Consider the following 14,948-nt stretch of genomic DNA (forward strand, 5'->3'; position numbering starts at 1 on the left):
CTGGGTGGCTAGGGTCTTTCACTGAATCCAAACCAAAGGGTCTGTGTGTTCCTAACATGTTGTCTGCTTCCCTATCCACCAAAGAGAACCCAATTTCTGCTTCTTGGTCTTTCCTTGCTTTGAGGCAGATCTCTGAGGGTTATCCCGGCTGGAAAACGATTTACCTACATAAAAACTGGGAGAGGTTTGGGATTGTCAAGGAAGATCAGCATTCCCAAAGCTGAGTGTGAGATCAGACAAGTGAAAAGGTTTTGGATAAAATCAGTCATTCCCAAATCCTTCTCTCCTTTCCTAGTTTAATGGCCCAATTAAAAACATGTAATCAAAGGGTCTGTGACTCAGTGATTTCAAACAAGTAATTTTATTTACCTTTTCAGGTTCGACCAACCAATCCTCCCCTTTGTATTTTTGTTTTCTTCTAGGATGTGTGTTTGGGAAGCGGGGGGAGTTGACTGCTACCATCTTTGCACTCATCTCCGCCGGCGGACTCCGCGTCCAGCCTTCTTTTCTCCTCGACGCCTACGGGCGGGGGCAGGAGGAGCTACGGGAGTTGGGGCTGGGGGCGCGGGGCCGGGCGCCGAGCGAGCCCCGCCGCCTTGGGGTGGCTTGTAGATCAGGTGGAAGATGAAGGCGTTGCAGTACCTGCGGGAGGCGCGTGGGCGCGGTCAGGGGCGGGGCCTGGGCTCTTAGGGGCGGGACTTATGGGCCCCGCATTCGAGGAGCGGGGCTAAATAGGGCTCAGCTCGCTAAAGGGCGAATAGGGCCTTTTGCATCGTAGGAAAAGGAGTTGGGGGAGAGTTCGTGAACTGGATCCAAAGGGGTGTATTGGATATTATCTGGAACAGCGGGGATGGGGTGGTGGTGACTAGTGGGGACAGAAAAGGGGGGCTATAGGGCTGAGGCGAGTAAGGTCCCAGGAGAACGGAGACCTTTTAGATGCAGAGAGTAAGAGAGGTTATGGGTCCAGAGGGAAAGTGGGCCCTTACCAAGGCATGCAGTTATCGGCTGCTCTGAGACGAAAGGGGGAGCGGAAGGGGTTGGGCTGTGGAGGACTGGTGCCCCCTCCCGTGGCCACTGCCATGGTCTGGTCGTCCATCACACAGCCATACTCGCTGCTCTCAGTGAAGAAAGCAGGCACTCGGAGAGACTGAGGTGGGGGGCAGAGCCTTAGAGACTCCCTAAGAGGCTCCTCCCTCCAGATACATCCCAAGCCCCCAGGATGACAGTTGAAAACTGAGACCCTATGACACACCAGGATGCAACAGAGGCAGGAGGCAGTCACAGAGCTCAGAGGGTCCAGGACCCGTGGGTGCTCTCCACGTTTGGGGAGCAGTTGATGTGGGAGAGGAGAGTACAGAGGCTTTCAGAAAAGAAAGGAGGGGTTTGGGAAGAAAGTGAGATACCCCACCTGTAATCTGGGCAGAGAGCTCAGCCACGTGTCCTTGAGACCAAAGCCGGAATTAAATCCTGCCCAGGAAGAGCAGAGAGATGCTGGCTTCTGTGGTCTCCTTCTCTCTTCCCTTCCCCTTACTTCTCTCCCTTAGTCCCAGGATCTTACCAATAACAAGGTCAGGCTTGGGCCCCTGAAGCAGATGATAGGGTCTGGCTGACACCTTGATCTGCAGGTCCCTGCGACCCCCTTTCTCTTTAGTCCCAGAGTTGAGCCGTGCTGATACTCCAGAATTAGGACGGAGAGACACCTCAGGGCCATCCTGTGGAGCCAAGGATTGGGGGAAAAGCCACCAGAATTCAGGTGGATGCACCAGTTAAGACAGAAGAATGGGGAGAGGAAGACAAACATCAGGAGGCCAATAGAAGGATCAGGGCCTCCTTCAAGCCCTCACCCTTTGCAGGGTAAAATGTTGCTGGTCATTCTCGGGTGGCAAGGCATCACCCACAAACTGCAGCTCCAGGGCCACATGGGGAAGTAAGACCAAAAGCTCCTGAAGAACAAAGATAAGACAGGTCTAGCTCCCATCCTGTGTCCACCCCACAGCCAATGCCAGTCTCCAGGCCAGGAAAGACTTACCCAAAACACCATTACAAGGTCAAACTCTTTCCCTGCCTCTACCACATGGATCTTCAGCGACTGCTTGTTCTGTATATTGAGCTCAGGGACTAAGGAGAAGCCAGTTTTTAAGGAAATGGTCTTTCTCACTGACCCCTCCTGCCCCTACATCCCCCCATCCTACCCTGTTCTCCTTACAGGACTGGGGCACTAGGTGGGTGATGACGTAGTACACGGTCAGCGGGTAGGTGAGAAGCACAGCCATGGGGGAGTCGAGGCTGAGGCCCCGCCATGTGTAGTAATCCTGCCACGAGCCTGGGGGAGAGTGGATTACTGGAGGACCCAGCTCCAAGCTTGAAACCCCAACCTTTCTGGTCTGATAGCTCCCTTTTTCTCAGACACCCAGGCCTTTAGCCTTCCCTGTCCCCACCTCTGGCTTCTTCAGGGCCCTTCCTGCTCACCAAAGAGGGCCTTGGGTGGATCTGAGGGCACTGGAGGCATCAGGGCAGGACCATCCCCCTGGAGAAGCTGGTAGGGATCTCCTGAGAGGATGAAAAGAAGAGGGAACCTTCACCTGACCCACCTTCTATTGCTTCCAGAAGAGCCGCGTCCTCTGAGAGAGGGCCTAGAACTGTACTAGGAGGGATGAGGGCCTTTTAAGGGTCAAGGCTACTGGATGGGATAGGCAGGGTGACCCCTTTGAAGGCTTCAGAGAGGGTTGAAATGGCACTTTTGGTGTTGGTAGGGGTTTGGTGTGTATATGAAGGAATTATCTGGAACCTGGTCAACTTTTTCTTCCCAATCCTTCCCTCTAGGCTGAGGACAGTCCCCACACACCACTGAGAAGAAGGCCAAGGGATGGTGTGCTGCCCCGGGGGTGCCTGGGGGTGCCAGGTCCTGGAATCAGCATGCTGAGGTGAGTCCAGTAGCCGCGAGTGAGTCCCCGGGAGGCCAGGAAGGCTTCCTTGTTAAAGGTTTCGCTGGTCACCTCTGGAGAAGGAGAGGAAGTATTGAGGGCCTGGTGTTGAGGCCCCAAGACTTGAGTTCTGCTCAACTTCCCCCAAGGAATCTGGGTCTGAGTCTGTTTCTAGTCAGGAGGGAACTATCATTTCTGAGAGTCTACAGTATACCAGGCACAGAGCCTACACCATCCTTGTAATAATTCTGTGGGATTTTACATTTGTTAGGATTCCTCTTTTACAGCTTCCAAGAAGTAACATGATATGTTTAAGGTTGCACTGACAGTTGGTGGTGGAGCTGAGAAGCAAGCATTGGAAACCTACCCGAAAGTCCCCTGAGCTCTCACTGGGACCCAGGCACCTGGTTTTCCATTTCAGAGATCCTTTCTCTAGCCCCAAATACCCAGTACCCAAACTTTATTCCAGGGATCTAGATTTCAGCCAAAGGCACTTAGTTTTCTGTTCCAGAACCTTGTTTCCAGGTACTCAGGCCCTATCTCAAAGACCTGGTCCCAGTGTTCACCCAGCCCACTCTGAACTCCTTATGGTACCTGCAGTGTAGGTGAAAGGCAGAGTTGCCAGTTCCCCTGCTCGCTCCATGAAAGCTGCAAGTCTTGGGCACCAAAATCGGTGGCTCACATCATCTGGACATCGCCGCCAATCAGCCCGGAGACAAGTCTCTCCACAGTACAATACAGCACTGCACTGGGGACTGGGGGACATGGGGTGGTAGGCACCTAGTGTTAATCTCTCTATATCCTGTCTGCTGGCCGTCTGCCCCGCAGCTGCCCATGTGTCATTTGGCCTTTTTGTCTTATACCCTCTAACTTACCTGTAATTCCTGTTTGTTTTTTTTCCATCTCTGTCTTTGTATTTCCCTGACCCTCCCCATCTGTCAGCTGTCTCCAACTGACCTGACTTGCTTTTTTTTTTTTTCTTCCTGTTAAGAGTCTTTTTTTCAGACTCCATCTTTGTGGGCTACTCACCAGGGTGACAGCTTCACTTCAAAGCTATGCCTGTGACAAACATGGCAGGTTCGAGCCCGAAGGGAGGCAAAGGTGAAGCCTGGCCTAGGACCCCATGTCCGCATTGGAGTCTTTGCTAACTTCACACCCAGCCTTGGGACCAGGGTCTCCAGTTCTCTGAAGTGGAAATGGCATCAGGATGGGGTAAGGGGCCTCCAGTGTCCAGGCCCTAGACCTCCTCATCCTCTAATACCAGATTTCTGTACCTATGCAGCTGAGCATCTCCCACTGTAAGCTGTCGCGGCTTTCGGGGGTCCCCAGAGCCCATGGGGCAGGCCATGCTGTGACAGAGAAGAGCATAGGCCCGAGGAGCTAGGTTCTCAGTTCCTGAACCCCGGCCTGCATTCCCTTGGACTCCATCCACTAGCAGATCAATGCCCAAGATGGTGCCATGCTCATCCGTTACCAGTAAGAGGCAGGAAAGGTGCAGGGGGCCAGTCTCTGGGGAAAGAGAGAAAATTTGGGAGAGACAATAGGGAACAAAGATGTACAGGGACAGGAGTATCAAACTCAAATGCTGTGGGGGTTAGGCAAGTAAGTTCAGTGAGTAAAGGAGCCTAGGTAGAGAGGCCCTGCCTCATTTAAGGCAACTGTTACTACACAGTACCAGAATTTGCCACATGCAGAAATGTAGGCACACTGTCAGAATTTTAGATTTTTCTTAAGGAAGTATAAATCTAGACTTCTGGGGATTTGGGGTTTTCTTCTTTTTTGGTACTGGGGATCAAACATAGGGTGCTTTACTACTGAGATACATATTCAGCCCTTTTTATTTTTTATTTTGAGTCAGGACCTCATTAAGATGCTGACACCCTCAAACTTGCAGTCTTCCTGCCTCAGCCTCCCAAGTTGCTGGAATTATGGGCATGCACCCTGATGCCCAGATCATACTTTTAGATTTTCATCACTTTCAATGTTTAAATGTTGATTTGAAAAATAAAGAAAACACTGTGGTTGATGAAAACACTTTTTTTCAGGCCAGATGATCCAAAGGCCACCAGTTTGTGACCCCTAGCTGAGTCTGAGTGAGAGGGGATGGCCTCATAAGGGGAGGATGGCTGGGCAGGACATAGGGCAGGCTGGCCCTGGGTTCTTACCACTCCTGCGTTCCTTTCTCTTCTCAGGTCCCATTTCATCCTCCACCTTGTAATTTCGGCAGCCATCCTCACCACATGCCTCCTGTTCAGCCTCCTCTGGCTCCCCTGGAGGCTTGGCTTCCTGAGGGGATTCCCTACTGGTAGTGGCCGGTTCCCCATCCTCCTGTGGTTCCACCTTCTCTGTGCCTGCAACCTCCTCCTCTCCATTCTCTCGTTCTTCATCTTCTTCCCCCTCCTCTTCCCCTTCCTCCCCATCCTCTAGGCTGACAAAGCTGACATAGGGGCTCAGGTCTTGAAGGTGGAGTGGAGGCTCATCTCCCAGGAGCCGGGCAGCCCCCAGGCCTGGTCCAGGGCCTGGCTCTGCCCCTTGCCCCAGGCTGATGCCCACACTACGGTTGGGCAAGACATGGAGCACCCAAAGGGCGGGGTCCTGGGGCAGCCTTCTGATTTGAGCCTCCAGCTGTCGCCAGCGGCCCTCAAGGCTGGCCCCTACAGCCCCCCGTTCTGCCACAAACTTGCGGAACCAGCCAAAGAGGAGAGCAGCGAAATCAAGGAACTCATCGCGGTATCCAGACACAAACTCCATGTCTTCAGGGGCACAGGGCCTGGGCCCAGACTGAGCATAGGAAGTAATAGGGTAGTGTTGAGAAAGTTTGGGGCAGGGTCACTAAATGGGCGAGAATGGGGTTTTGAAGGTCACTTAGGGTGGATCTATGGATGAATATTAGGAGCTGAGAGTAGGGTTTCTGGGAATGAGGATGGGAGATTGGGGTGAGAATGGTGGAGGAGGGCCTGGATTGGAAAGTGAGCTATTAGCGTTGAAGATGAGTACTCAGGGATGAGATGGTATTCTGAGCTCAAAATTTGAGTACTCAAATTCTCTAAAGTAAGGTTTTAATTAGAGATAGAGATGAGGTAGGGTTAATCCTAAAGGGAAGGGCTTGTGAGGAAGGAAGACCCACTGATCTATGGGGTATGGGAAGAGGGAATAGGAGCTGAGGCATCCCTTGGACTTTGGCGTGAGCCCCAGTAGACCTAGCCCTACCCGGTCGCCCTACTCCTCCGGTACCTGCAGCCGCCACTACTTTTCGAAGGTAAATACCTCGGGTGCGGGGCGGTCGTGACGTCAGGGCTGCCCGAGCCCACGGCCAGTCCCTCGGGTGGCCACGCCCCCCCGAACTGGGTGTCTTGGCGGGTGGCTGCCCTAGCCAGTGCGTGCGCTGCTGAGCCCGAGTCCTATGACCGCTTCACCTCTGCGCACCGCAGAGTGGATCCCGCCGCGACGGAGCGGAGGAGCCAGGGAAGTGAAAGCATGCTGGAGCAGGTGGGAGTCTAGCCGTTCATCCATTTCACAGGTCCGCGGACTGGCCTGTGGCGGCCAGAGGGGCTGGCATCCCCGAACCGAACTCGATCATCCCGTATAGTAACTGCCCGCCTACCCAGACTCGTCTCACCCCGAAGTCTGAGTTTTCTTTCGGTTTCGTCGGACATTCCTGACCGCCCCCTCAGTCCACTCTGGGTTAGGCACGGGGCTAAGGAGCTCCGCTTTGGGGATTTCCCTGTCGCGGGTGGCAGACGCGGCACGGGCTCGGAAATACTGACCAAAGGTCGGTTCGGGACGGCGCGAGCGCTGGGCGGAAGGCCGCCTCCGCCTCGCGCCCTCTCCCCAGCCGAGACTTGGCACCTACGGCCCCCGCAATCTTCTCCAGAACCTGAGGTGGGCGGAGGAAGGAAGTGAAAGCCGTCGAGAAATTAGCTGGACGTCACACTCTCCGATCCCGAGTCAGGGAGAGGCGGCCCTATGAGCTAAACTCCCCTCGATCCCGGAGATGAGACCGAGCTCGGGACCCCTGCTCCCCGAGTTCCTATTTCTGCTAGTGCTGCTGATTCTGCCAGGTTAGTCTGGAGCGGGTTCGTAGTCCGGAGCCTGGAGTCCCGGGAAGAGAATGCGCTAGGGAAGGGGACACTAGGGCCGCGGTGTTGAGTGCAGAACTGGGGCGCTGCAGGGCTTCCAAGGCAATTGGGACAAGGGGAAGTTGCTTGGGTTTGGGTATGGAGGCTGGAGACAACGGGTTCCTGGTGGGATTATGGACGTTTTGGAGGGGTGCGGTGTGTGATGTGTGGGTTGAGGCCCAGGGGGAGAGGCTGCATGGGACAATGAGTTGGAGACCAAGTAGATTAAGTACCAGCGGTGGGAGATTCTTGGCCTGAGAACAGGTAGGATCGCCTCTATCCCATTCAGGAGATGGCAACGAAGGCAGCGTCACTGGAAGCTGTCCCTGTGATGAAAGAATTTCTAATAACCCACTATCCTGGCAAATCATGGATCATTACCGAAAATACCTGAGAGCCTATCGTGACTGTCCACCCTACATCAGGTAATCTTCCTCACCCAGCTGGCAGCGCCTAACTGTCCGTCCCTGCCAGTTGTCTCCAGGAATCCTCTCTGGTCAAACGCAAACCCCCTCGGAGTGAATCCTGCCCCATCTCCGAGTTCTGTTCCTTCTAACTCTCTGCACCATCTTTTTTCTGTTTCACTTCACTGGGGATTTCCAGTCTCCGCAGAAACAACTTTCTTTGGGTGACGTTAAGTCTTTGGAATGAGGAAAGGTGGGGAAGGTGCTGCTGCTGAGACCAGGTTCTGTTTCTTGCAGGTTTGAGCTAATTAGAAAGAGCGTATGTGGGAGCATCAAAAACCCATCGGTTCGTGAATTAATGAGCTGCTTTGATAGAGGAGGTGAGAGCTTTGCCTTTCCTCCTCAACTTTGGGCACCGCAGCTTTCCATCTTATAAATTCCTTCGCCTCCGCCCTTAAGCCGAGACACTACATCCTTGAAGCTTCTGATTCTGGCCAAAGTACTTTCGCTTAAGTCCATTCCTACCAAACATCATTTATCAGCTCCTTCATGATTTTTTTTTTTTGCCAATTCTACCTCATGTGATATTTTGTACTTAATTTTTTTCTTGAAATCACTATCATATAAAACGTTTTCATAATCACTGTTGTATTTTCCTTGAAATCACTTGAAGGCATTATTTTCATTTTCTAATATTTAATTATGAAAATTTAGACATATATAAAAGTTTAAAGAATTGTACAATGAACAATGATATGTCCATCACCTAGACTGCAATATTTTTATTTATATATACCTATATCTCACATATAAAGCAAATATTTACAATATATGATATTCACAATATTGAGATTACATCATTTTACTGTATTAGCTTATTGCATATCCTTCTCTATCATTAACCCATCTTATTTTTTTAAAAAAATTGTTCTACATTTTTATTGGTGCATTATAGTTGTACATAATGGTGGGGGATTTGTTGTTACATATTCATACATGTACACAATATAATAATATAATTTGGCCAGTTTCACTGCCCAGTGTTTCCCCTTGCCCTTCCCTTCTCCATCCCCCTGGTCCCTTTTTTCTGTTGTACTGATTTTCCTTTGATTTTCATGAGACACCCCCCCCTTTCATTCCCTTTTTCCTCTTCCACGTGTGACAGAAAACCTGGCCCTTGACCTTTTTAGTTTGTTTTGCTTAACTTAATGTTCTCACATCTTCCATCCATTTTCCTGCAATTTCATTTTTCTTTAGATCCATCATATTTTTTGATGCCTGCCTGCCTTTCTCTCTCTATTTCTTTCTTGAACCCAGGGGCACTTCCTCATTTTTCTTTAGATCCATCTTATTTTTTGATGGATTTTTTCTCTCTCACTCTCTCTTTTTCTGGAACTGGGGATTGAACCCAGGGCACTACCACAGAGCTACATCCCCAGTCCTTTTTATTTTTTTTATTTTGGGACAGGGTCTCCCTAAGTTGCTGAGGGTCTTGCTAAATTGCTGAGTTTGACTTGAACTTGTGATCCTGCCTCAATCTCCCGAGTAACTGGGAGTATGTATAGGTGTGTCTCACAGCGGCTGACTTTGTGATGCATTTCAACCTAAGTTGTAGGTATGGTTACATTTCATCGCAAAATGTTTAAGCATGTATATTATTAAATAGAGTTCAAAATTTCACTGCTCTTTTTTGGGGGTATATTTTGCATATAATGAAGTGAATAAATCATAAGTGTACACAAGTTGGTTTTGCAAAAAAAAAAGTTATTTAACAATTTGTCCTAAAAAATCTGTGAAGTCACTATATATTTTTATTTCATATATATATATATATTTGGTACCACAGATTGAACCTAGGGGTTCCTCATCCACTGAGCCACATCCCCAGCCCTTTTTAAAATATTTTATTTAGAGACAGGGTCTCAATGAGTTGCTAAATGCCTCCTAAATTGCTGAGGCTGGCTTTGAAATCATGATCCTCCTGCCTAAGCCTCCTGAATTGCTGGGATTATAGGTGTGCACCACTGCACCTGACTGAAGTCACATATTTGATGTGCTGATTGTATTTTGCTCTTGAAATAAATACACAACTATTAAAATACAAAATGTTCTTTGATGTCCTACCTAAAATTGTGAAGTATAATCCTTCAGGCTACATAGACCTGTTATTTCTTTAATCCTCCCAGCTACCTTGGCCCTTGGTACTACAATTATACTCATTTGACAGATGAAAGAAGTTAGTCCCAGAGAGTTTAGAGATGAGGGGCAAGGTCAAACAGCTATTTTGTGGCACAGCTCAGGGTACAATCCAAGCCTCCTGATACTCCAGTTCAGAATATTCACTTGTCTCAGTAGTTCTATCTTGGGGTTTGCTAACTTCCTTGTCCCCTGCCTTTCCCAGCTGTTGCTGTCTCCCTCCCTCTCTTGGCCTTCAGTTGTGCCCTTGATGTTGTCCTTGACCTACTATCCTTCCCTTTGTTGAGGCTTGGGACACCATACCCCAAACCATGGCCCCTTAGCAATTGAGAAACTGCCAAAGCAAGCTCACTTTGACCTTCCACCATCTTTCTGTGTTCCCTAAAGGAATTCTATGACCTACCTCATCTGAAAATAAGTCATAATATTCTCCTTCCATAGGGGTCCTGCCCTATACTGGGAGGCCAAGAAGAATTGGAATAGGCAAGCTTTGCTGGTCTCCTCCAACCCCATTTATCACACTAGATCATACCCTTTTTGTACATACTTCTACATAACTGTCCATTCTTCATTCAATCTAAGGACAAAAATATTTTTTCCTGAATCTGGGTCTTCTTTCTGAAGGCTCCCATGCTCTGTAAAACTGATTAAATACATTTGTTATGCTTTTCTCTTGTTAATATCTAATTTCTTTGGGGGATACATTGGGGTTAAACTCAGGAGTGCTCTCTCATTGAGATACATCCCCAGTTCTTTTAATTTTTTATGTTGAGACATGGTCTCCCTAAGTTACTGAGGGTTGCTAAATTGCTGATGCTGGTCTCAAATTTGTAATCATCCTTCCTCAGCCTCTTGTGTTGCTGGGATGGCAGGTGTATGCCATCACACCCAGCTTTAATCTTTTTTTTTTTTTTTGGTTTTTATAGGGTGTCAGCCATGATTTGGGGGATGAATGAGGAAATTTACCACTTTTTCTTTCCTGTACCTCTGTCTGCTTTTCACCTATTCCCTGATATCCCTGCTTCTCACTTCTTTCCTCTTCAGAGTGTGGCTATGAACGTGGGAAGAGTCGGGTCAACCAGGGGCACTTACTTTTTCCCAGCACTCCAATTCCTGAGCCCACAGAGTTGGCACCTCCAGATACGAGCACTCCTGCCCAGATGCACCTGCCACCTACTCAGCAGTCTACCCAGCAATTCAAGCTTCCATCAGGAGTGCTGCCTTTGGACAAAGAGCTCACTCACCTAAAGGAAACCACCACTTTCACTGTGGGTTATAACCTGGGAATTGGGTTTAAGGATGGAGAGAAACAGAGGCAAAAGGAAGAAATGGAAGGCACTGCAATTAACAAATCAGTCATGGTGGCAGTGCTGTCCCTCCTGGCCATTGTCTTCATTCTCATTGGAGTCCTCCTTTATGTGTTGTGCAAAAGGAGGAGGGAACAGTCTCTGCAGTGCTCTCCAGGTAAACTGGGCTTGTGAACCCCTCCCCCAGGGACCCAGGATTCCTTCCTGGCAGGACTCTTGCCCCTGGTAGTTCTCAGGTAGCTGGAAACCTGACCCTGGCACACAAATGTTAACATTTCCTGTGCTACAGAACAAGGAAGATTCAGCCAGAGAATATGGAGTAGAGAGGGAGGGAAGTCACCATGGGCCCAGGGACCAGTACTTGGACTTTAAAGTCAGGCAGTGCTTGGAGCAACATCAAGGAGATGGCAGCTGGACTAGGCTAGTGGGAAATGAACTTGTGGAAAAGGGTGAGGACCATTCAATAAATTCACAAATCCTCTATTGAGTACTTACTATATACCAGGCCCTAGATGTCTTAGAGTCTGACTCCCCAGTTCAAATTATTATCCACTTCTCCAACTCCCTTTGATCTCAGAGCTCATCTCTATTTCTTTATCCTTTTCAGGTTTGCATTATACACCTGTGGCAACAGTCTTCAATGCCTAAGCCAAGAATGAAGCTTGTGTGGTCTGGGGTTGTAGCTCAGTGGTAGAGTACCTCCCTAGACTGTGTGAGGCTCTGGGTTTGATCCTGAGCACATAAAAATAAATAAAATGAAAGTATGTGTCCACCTACAACTTGTGAGCCTAAAGTTGGTTTGTTTTTATATTTTATGTAATTAATACAACTTCTGACACATGTAAGGTACTATATTCAGTATTTAATGACTAACCAATCAATGAACTTTCTTAGCTTCCTATCCTCATACTGGGGACTGAACCCAGGGCTTCAAACATGCTAGGCAAGTGCTCTACCACTGAGCTACATCCCCAGCATCTTTTTATTTTTGAGTCAGGGACTCTGTAAATTGGCTGGCCTCGAACTTGGATCCTCCTGCCTCAGCCTCTGAGCAACTCAGACTAGAAGTATGTTGTTCCCTGCCCCCCTGTTTTGGGGGGGATTGAACCTAGGGGTGCTTAACCAATGAGCCACATTCCCCACCCTTTTAAACTTTACATACAGACAGGGTCTCACCAAGTTGCTTAGGGCCTTGCTAAGTTGCTGAAACTGGCTTTGAACTTGTGATCCTCCTGTCTCAGCCTTCTAAACTGCTGGGATTACAGGTGTACGCCACTGTATCAGGCAAACTTTGTCCTCCTTAAAAAAAAATCAATATTATAAAATCTGGGTGCTGAGGATGTACCTCAGTGGTAGAGTGCTTGCTTAGCATGTGTGAGACCCTGGTTTAAATCCCTATCTGTCAAAAAAAATCTAAAAGAAAATAAAATCTGCCTTTTATCCTACATAATGATAGCTTAGACCAAATCTATATGTGCTTCTTAACTATTAAAAATTATTTTTAGCATATTATAATGATGTGCCACATCAATGTTTATAGTAGCTCAATTCACAGTAGCTAAGCTCTGGAAACAACCTAGGTACCCTTCAACAGATAAATGGACAAAAAATAAAAGTATTGTGATACACACACACACACACACACACACACACACACACACAACGAATATTATTCAGCAATAAAGACTGAAATGTTTGCTGGCAAATGGATGAATCTAGAAATGATCATGCTAAATGAAATAAGCCAATTCTGAAAAACCAAAAGCTGAATGTTGTCTCTTATATATGGATGGTAATACACAATAAGGGGCATGGGGAGAGAAGAATAGAAATACTTTGGATTAGACAAAGACAGTAGAATGAATCAGATATTACTTCCCTATGTTTTATATGAATACACGACCAGTGTAACTCCATATCATGTACAACTGAAAGAATGCATGCATGTCAAAATAAATTCTATTGTCATATATAACTAAAAAGAATAAATTTAAAAAGAAATATAAAAAATAAATAAATAAAAATTATTTTTAGGATCTATAATCCCAGTGACTTGGGAAGGTGAGACAGGAGGATCTTAAGTTTGATGGCAGTCTGGGCAACTAAGCAAGACCCCGTCTCTAAATAAAGGACTGGGGAGATAGCTCAGTGGTAGAATATTCCTGGGTCAATCCCTAGCATTGAATTTTTTTTTTTTTTTTTTTTTTTTTAGAATTGTTGACTCTTTTCTCTATAGACATTTGCTTTAGGCCCTTGCCCCTTACCGTGACACCTGTCTTCAGTTTTGCTGCTGATGGTTCCTCCTAGTCACAAGTATCCTGCACACTATACCAGTGGTTCCTCTCCAACCCCACACCAAAGGTCTGGGCTCTCCCACTTTCCATCCTCAGTGGCTTTGTGCTGATGCAGTTCAGGCCAGGTTTACTTCTTCAATCCCTCATATCACTCAATATACCCCAATTAAGAATCTGATTTCCTTTAAAAAATTGTTATTGCTTTTATTAATAAAATCCTTAGTTCTTGTATAGTATCTTCCAATGAGGAAGAACATATCTTCATTAGGCTGTTTTTGGGAGCCTGGGGCAGGGGCATGATGGACATGAGGAAGTGGATTGGGCAACTGAATGTCCATCTCCTGAACTTGCTAAATCCAAAGCAGGAACACCCTGCTGGAGGAGTTCAGGCCACAGCTGTGGGTAAGATGGGGTTTTAGTTTCTCCATTTCCACCTTCTGGTCCTTGTCTTAAGTCTTCTTTGACCAGCAGGGCATGTATGTTTCAGTTCCTGCTTCCCATCCTGGATGCTTCTAAGTTTTGACCCAAAGTGCAGGTCATAGTCTCCCTCCACACTCTGGATCCACTCCTTGGCTTAGTTCTCCAGCATCTGCTCACAGGTTCGGGCCACATCACTGAGCTTGAGACGGGCATAGTCTACTCGCTTCAGAGCCATTTGACAGTCTTTCCTTGAAGAGTAGCTGGAGCCCTCATGGGGCTGCCCAGTGGCCACCTACACGACAGATAAGACTGATCAGTGTAGCCCTACCTCCCTTACCTAACCCCCAACCAAGCATCAGGTTTCTTGTCTCTCATTTCTTTCCTGAGTTTGGTCTGCTAAGCAGCCTGGTAGGTGGGTGACAAATCACTTAACTTCTGTTAAGTTCATCGGTGAAACGGTGGTGAAAATAACTACTTTTTAGAGTCGTCGTATTAAAGGATAATAATGAATGCCTGGCACACATAAACCGTAGGAAATGGTGATAGCTGTCATAAGGAACCCCCTTATTCTTTTCTCTTAGAGGAGGAAGCAAGTCCTGGAAAGACGGTGTCAACTCGCCAGTTTGGGAGGCCTGATTTTGCCCAGCTAATGCTCTACTAGAGGATCCCTACGGCTAAGGCTAAGGCGGACAAGAGGAAGGTGCACAACGCTTCGCAGACATACTTACCTGGGTGAGGTAGCGGATCTGAGCCGACAGCTCCGCCTCTACGTGCTGCACCGAAGCGGTGAAGGCTGCCGCCTGCCGGTCTAGAAGCCGCTCATTGGTTTTTTCCTTGGACAGTTCCAGGATCACCGTCCCTGTCGGGGCGGGGAGAGGGCGGGGCTCACTGGAATGAGTGCGGCTAATCGGAGACTGGCACTATAGCCCCGCCCTAAGGACCCACCCTATTTACCGCGCAGGCGCTTAGGATCCCACCCCACCACGCGCCGAGGCTCCGGTCGGCGCATGTGTGCGCAGGTCCGGTTCGCTTTCGGCTCTCTGCCTTTCGCTCGTCGCGTTCCGAACCTGCATTCTGGAGGATGGCGCCGATTTCCCGTTCGATGTCTTCCAGGGCGCGTAATCGCTCGTTCGCCAGGCTGTAGGTAGCCATCGTGCCTCTGGGAAACCTCCACGGGATTCCGTCCTTCTGCTTAGTGCAACGCTTAGGGCTCGGAAGTGGCTGTCGGCTTGCGCCTGCGTAGAGGAAACTCTCTAGCGAACACTACAATTCCCAGGATTCCCAG

The 14,948-nt window shown here is 48.4% G+C and overlaps 3 protein-coding genes across 4 annotated transcripts; 1 reads left to right on the plus strand and 2 right to left on the minus strand.

Moving 5' to 3' along the window:
• Nucleotides 1-345: 345 nt before the first annotated feature.
• Zmynd15 (zinc finger MYND-type containing 15) lies at nt 346-6,155 on the minus strand. 2 transcript variants are annotated; one of them, XM_078042740.1, is made up of 13 exons: nt 5,090-6,155; nt 4,199-4,433; nt 3,954-4,109; nt 3,519-3,679; nt 2,846-2,998; nt 2,470-2,550; nt 2,207-2,323; nt 2,030-2,118; nt 1,845-1,943; nt 1,559-1,712; nt 1,409-1,467; nt 987-1,147; nt 346-642 (listed from the first exon to the last, which is right to left on the minus strand). In XM_078042740.1, exons 1-13 carry the CDS (start codon nt 5,673-5,675, stop codon nt 471-473), a joined length of 2,223 nt encoding a protein of 740 aa, XP_077898866.1. In that variant the 5' UTR covers nt 5,676-6,155; the 3' UTR covers nt 346-470. The 2 variants fall into 2 exon arrangements, with proteins under 2 accessions (XP_077898866.1, XP_077898867.1); XM_078042741.1 differs by lacking the exon at nt 987-1,147.
• A 690-nt stretch (nt 6,156-6,845) lies between these two features.
• On the plus strand, nt 6,846-11,728 carry Cxcl16 (C-X-C motif chemokine ligand 16). The gene is made up of 5 exons (XM_005337372.5): nt 6,846-6,985; nt 7,332-7,467; nt 7,744-7,826; nt 10,687-11,106; nt 11,557-11,728. The coding sequence occupies exons 1-5, from the start codon at nt 6,919-6,921 to the stop codon at nt 11,595-11,597; spliced, it is 747 nt and encodes a 248-aa protein (XP_005337429.2). The 5' UTR covers nt 6,846-6,918; the 3' UTR covers nt 11,598-11,728.
• A 1,693-nt stretch (nt 11,729-13,421) lies between these two features.
• On the minus strand, nt 13,422-14,910 carry Med11 (mediator complex subunit 11). The gene is made up of 3 exons (XM_005337373.5): nt 14,731-14,910; nt 14,392-14,522; nt 13,422-13,955 (listed from the first exon to the last, which is right to left on the minus strand). Exons 1-3 carry the CDS (start codon nt 14,813-14,815, stop codon nt 13,818-13,820), a joined length of 354 nt encoding a protein of 117 aa, XP_005337430.1. The 5' UTR covers nt 14,816-14,910; the 3' UTR covers nt 13,422-13,817.
• Between the last annotated feature and the right edge of the window lie 38 nt (nt 14,911-14,948).

Source organism: Ictidomys tridecemlineatus, chromosome 3, assembly GCF_052094955.1.
Source record: "Ictidomys tridecemlineatus isolate mIctTri1 chromosome 3, mIctTri1.hap1, whole genome shotgun sequence".
NCBI classification, from domain to species: Eukaryota; Metazoa; Chordata; class Mammalia; order Rodentia; family Sciuridae; genus Ictidomys; species Ictidomys tridecemlineatus.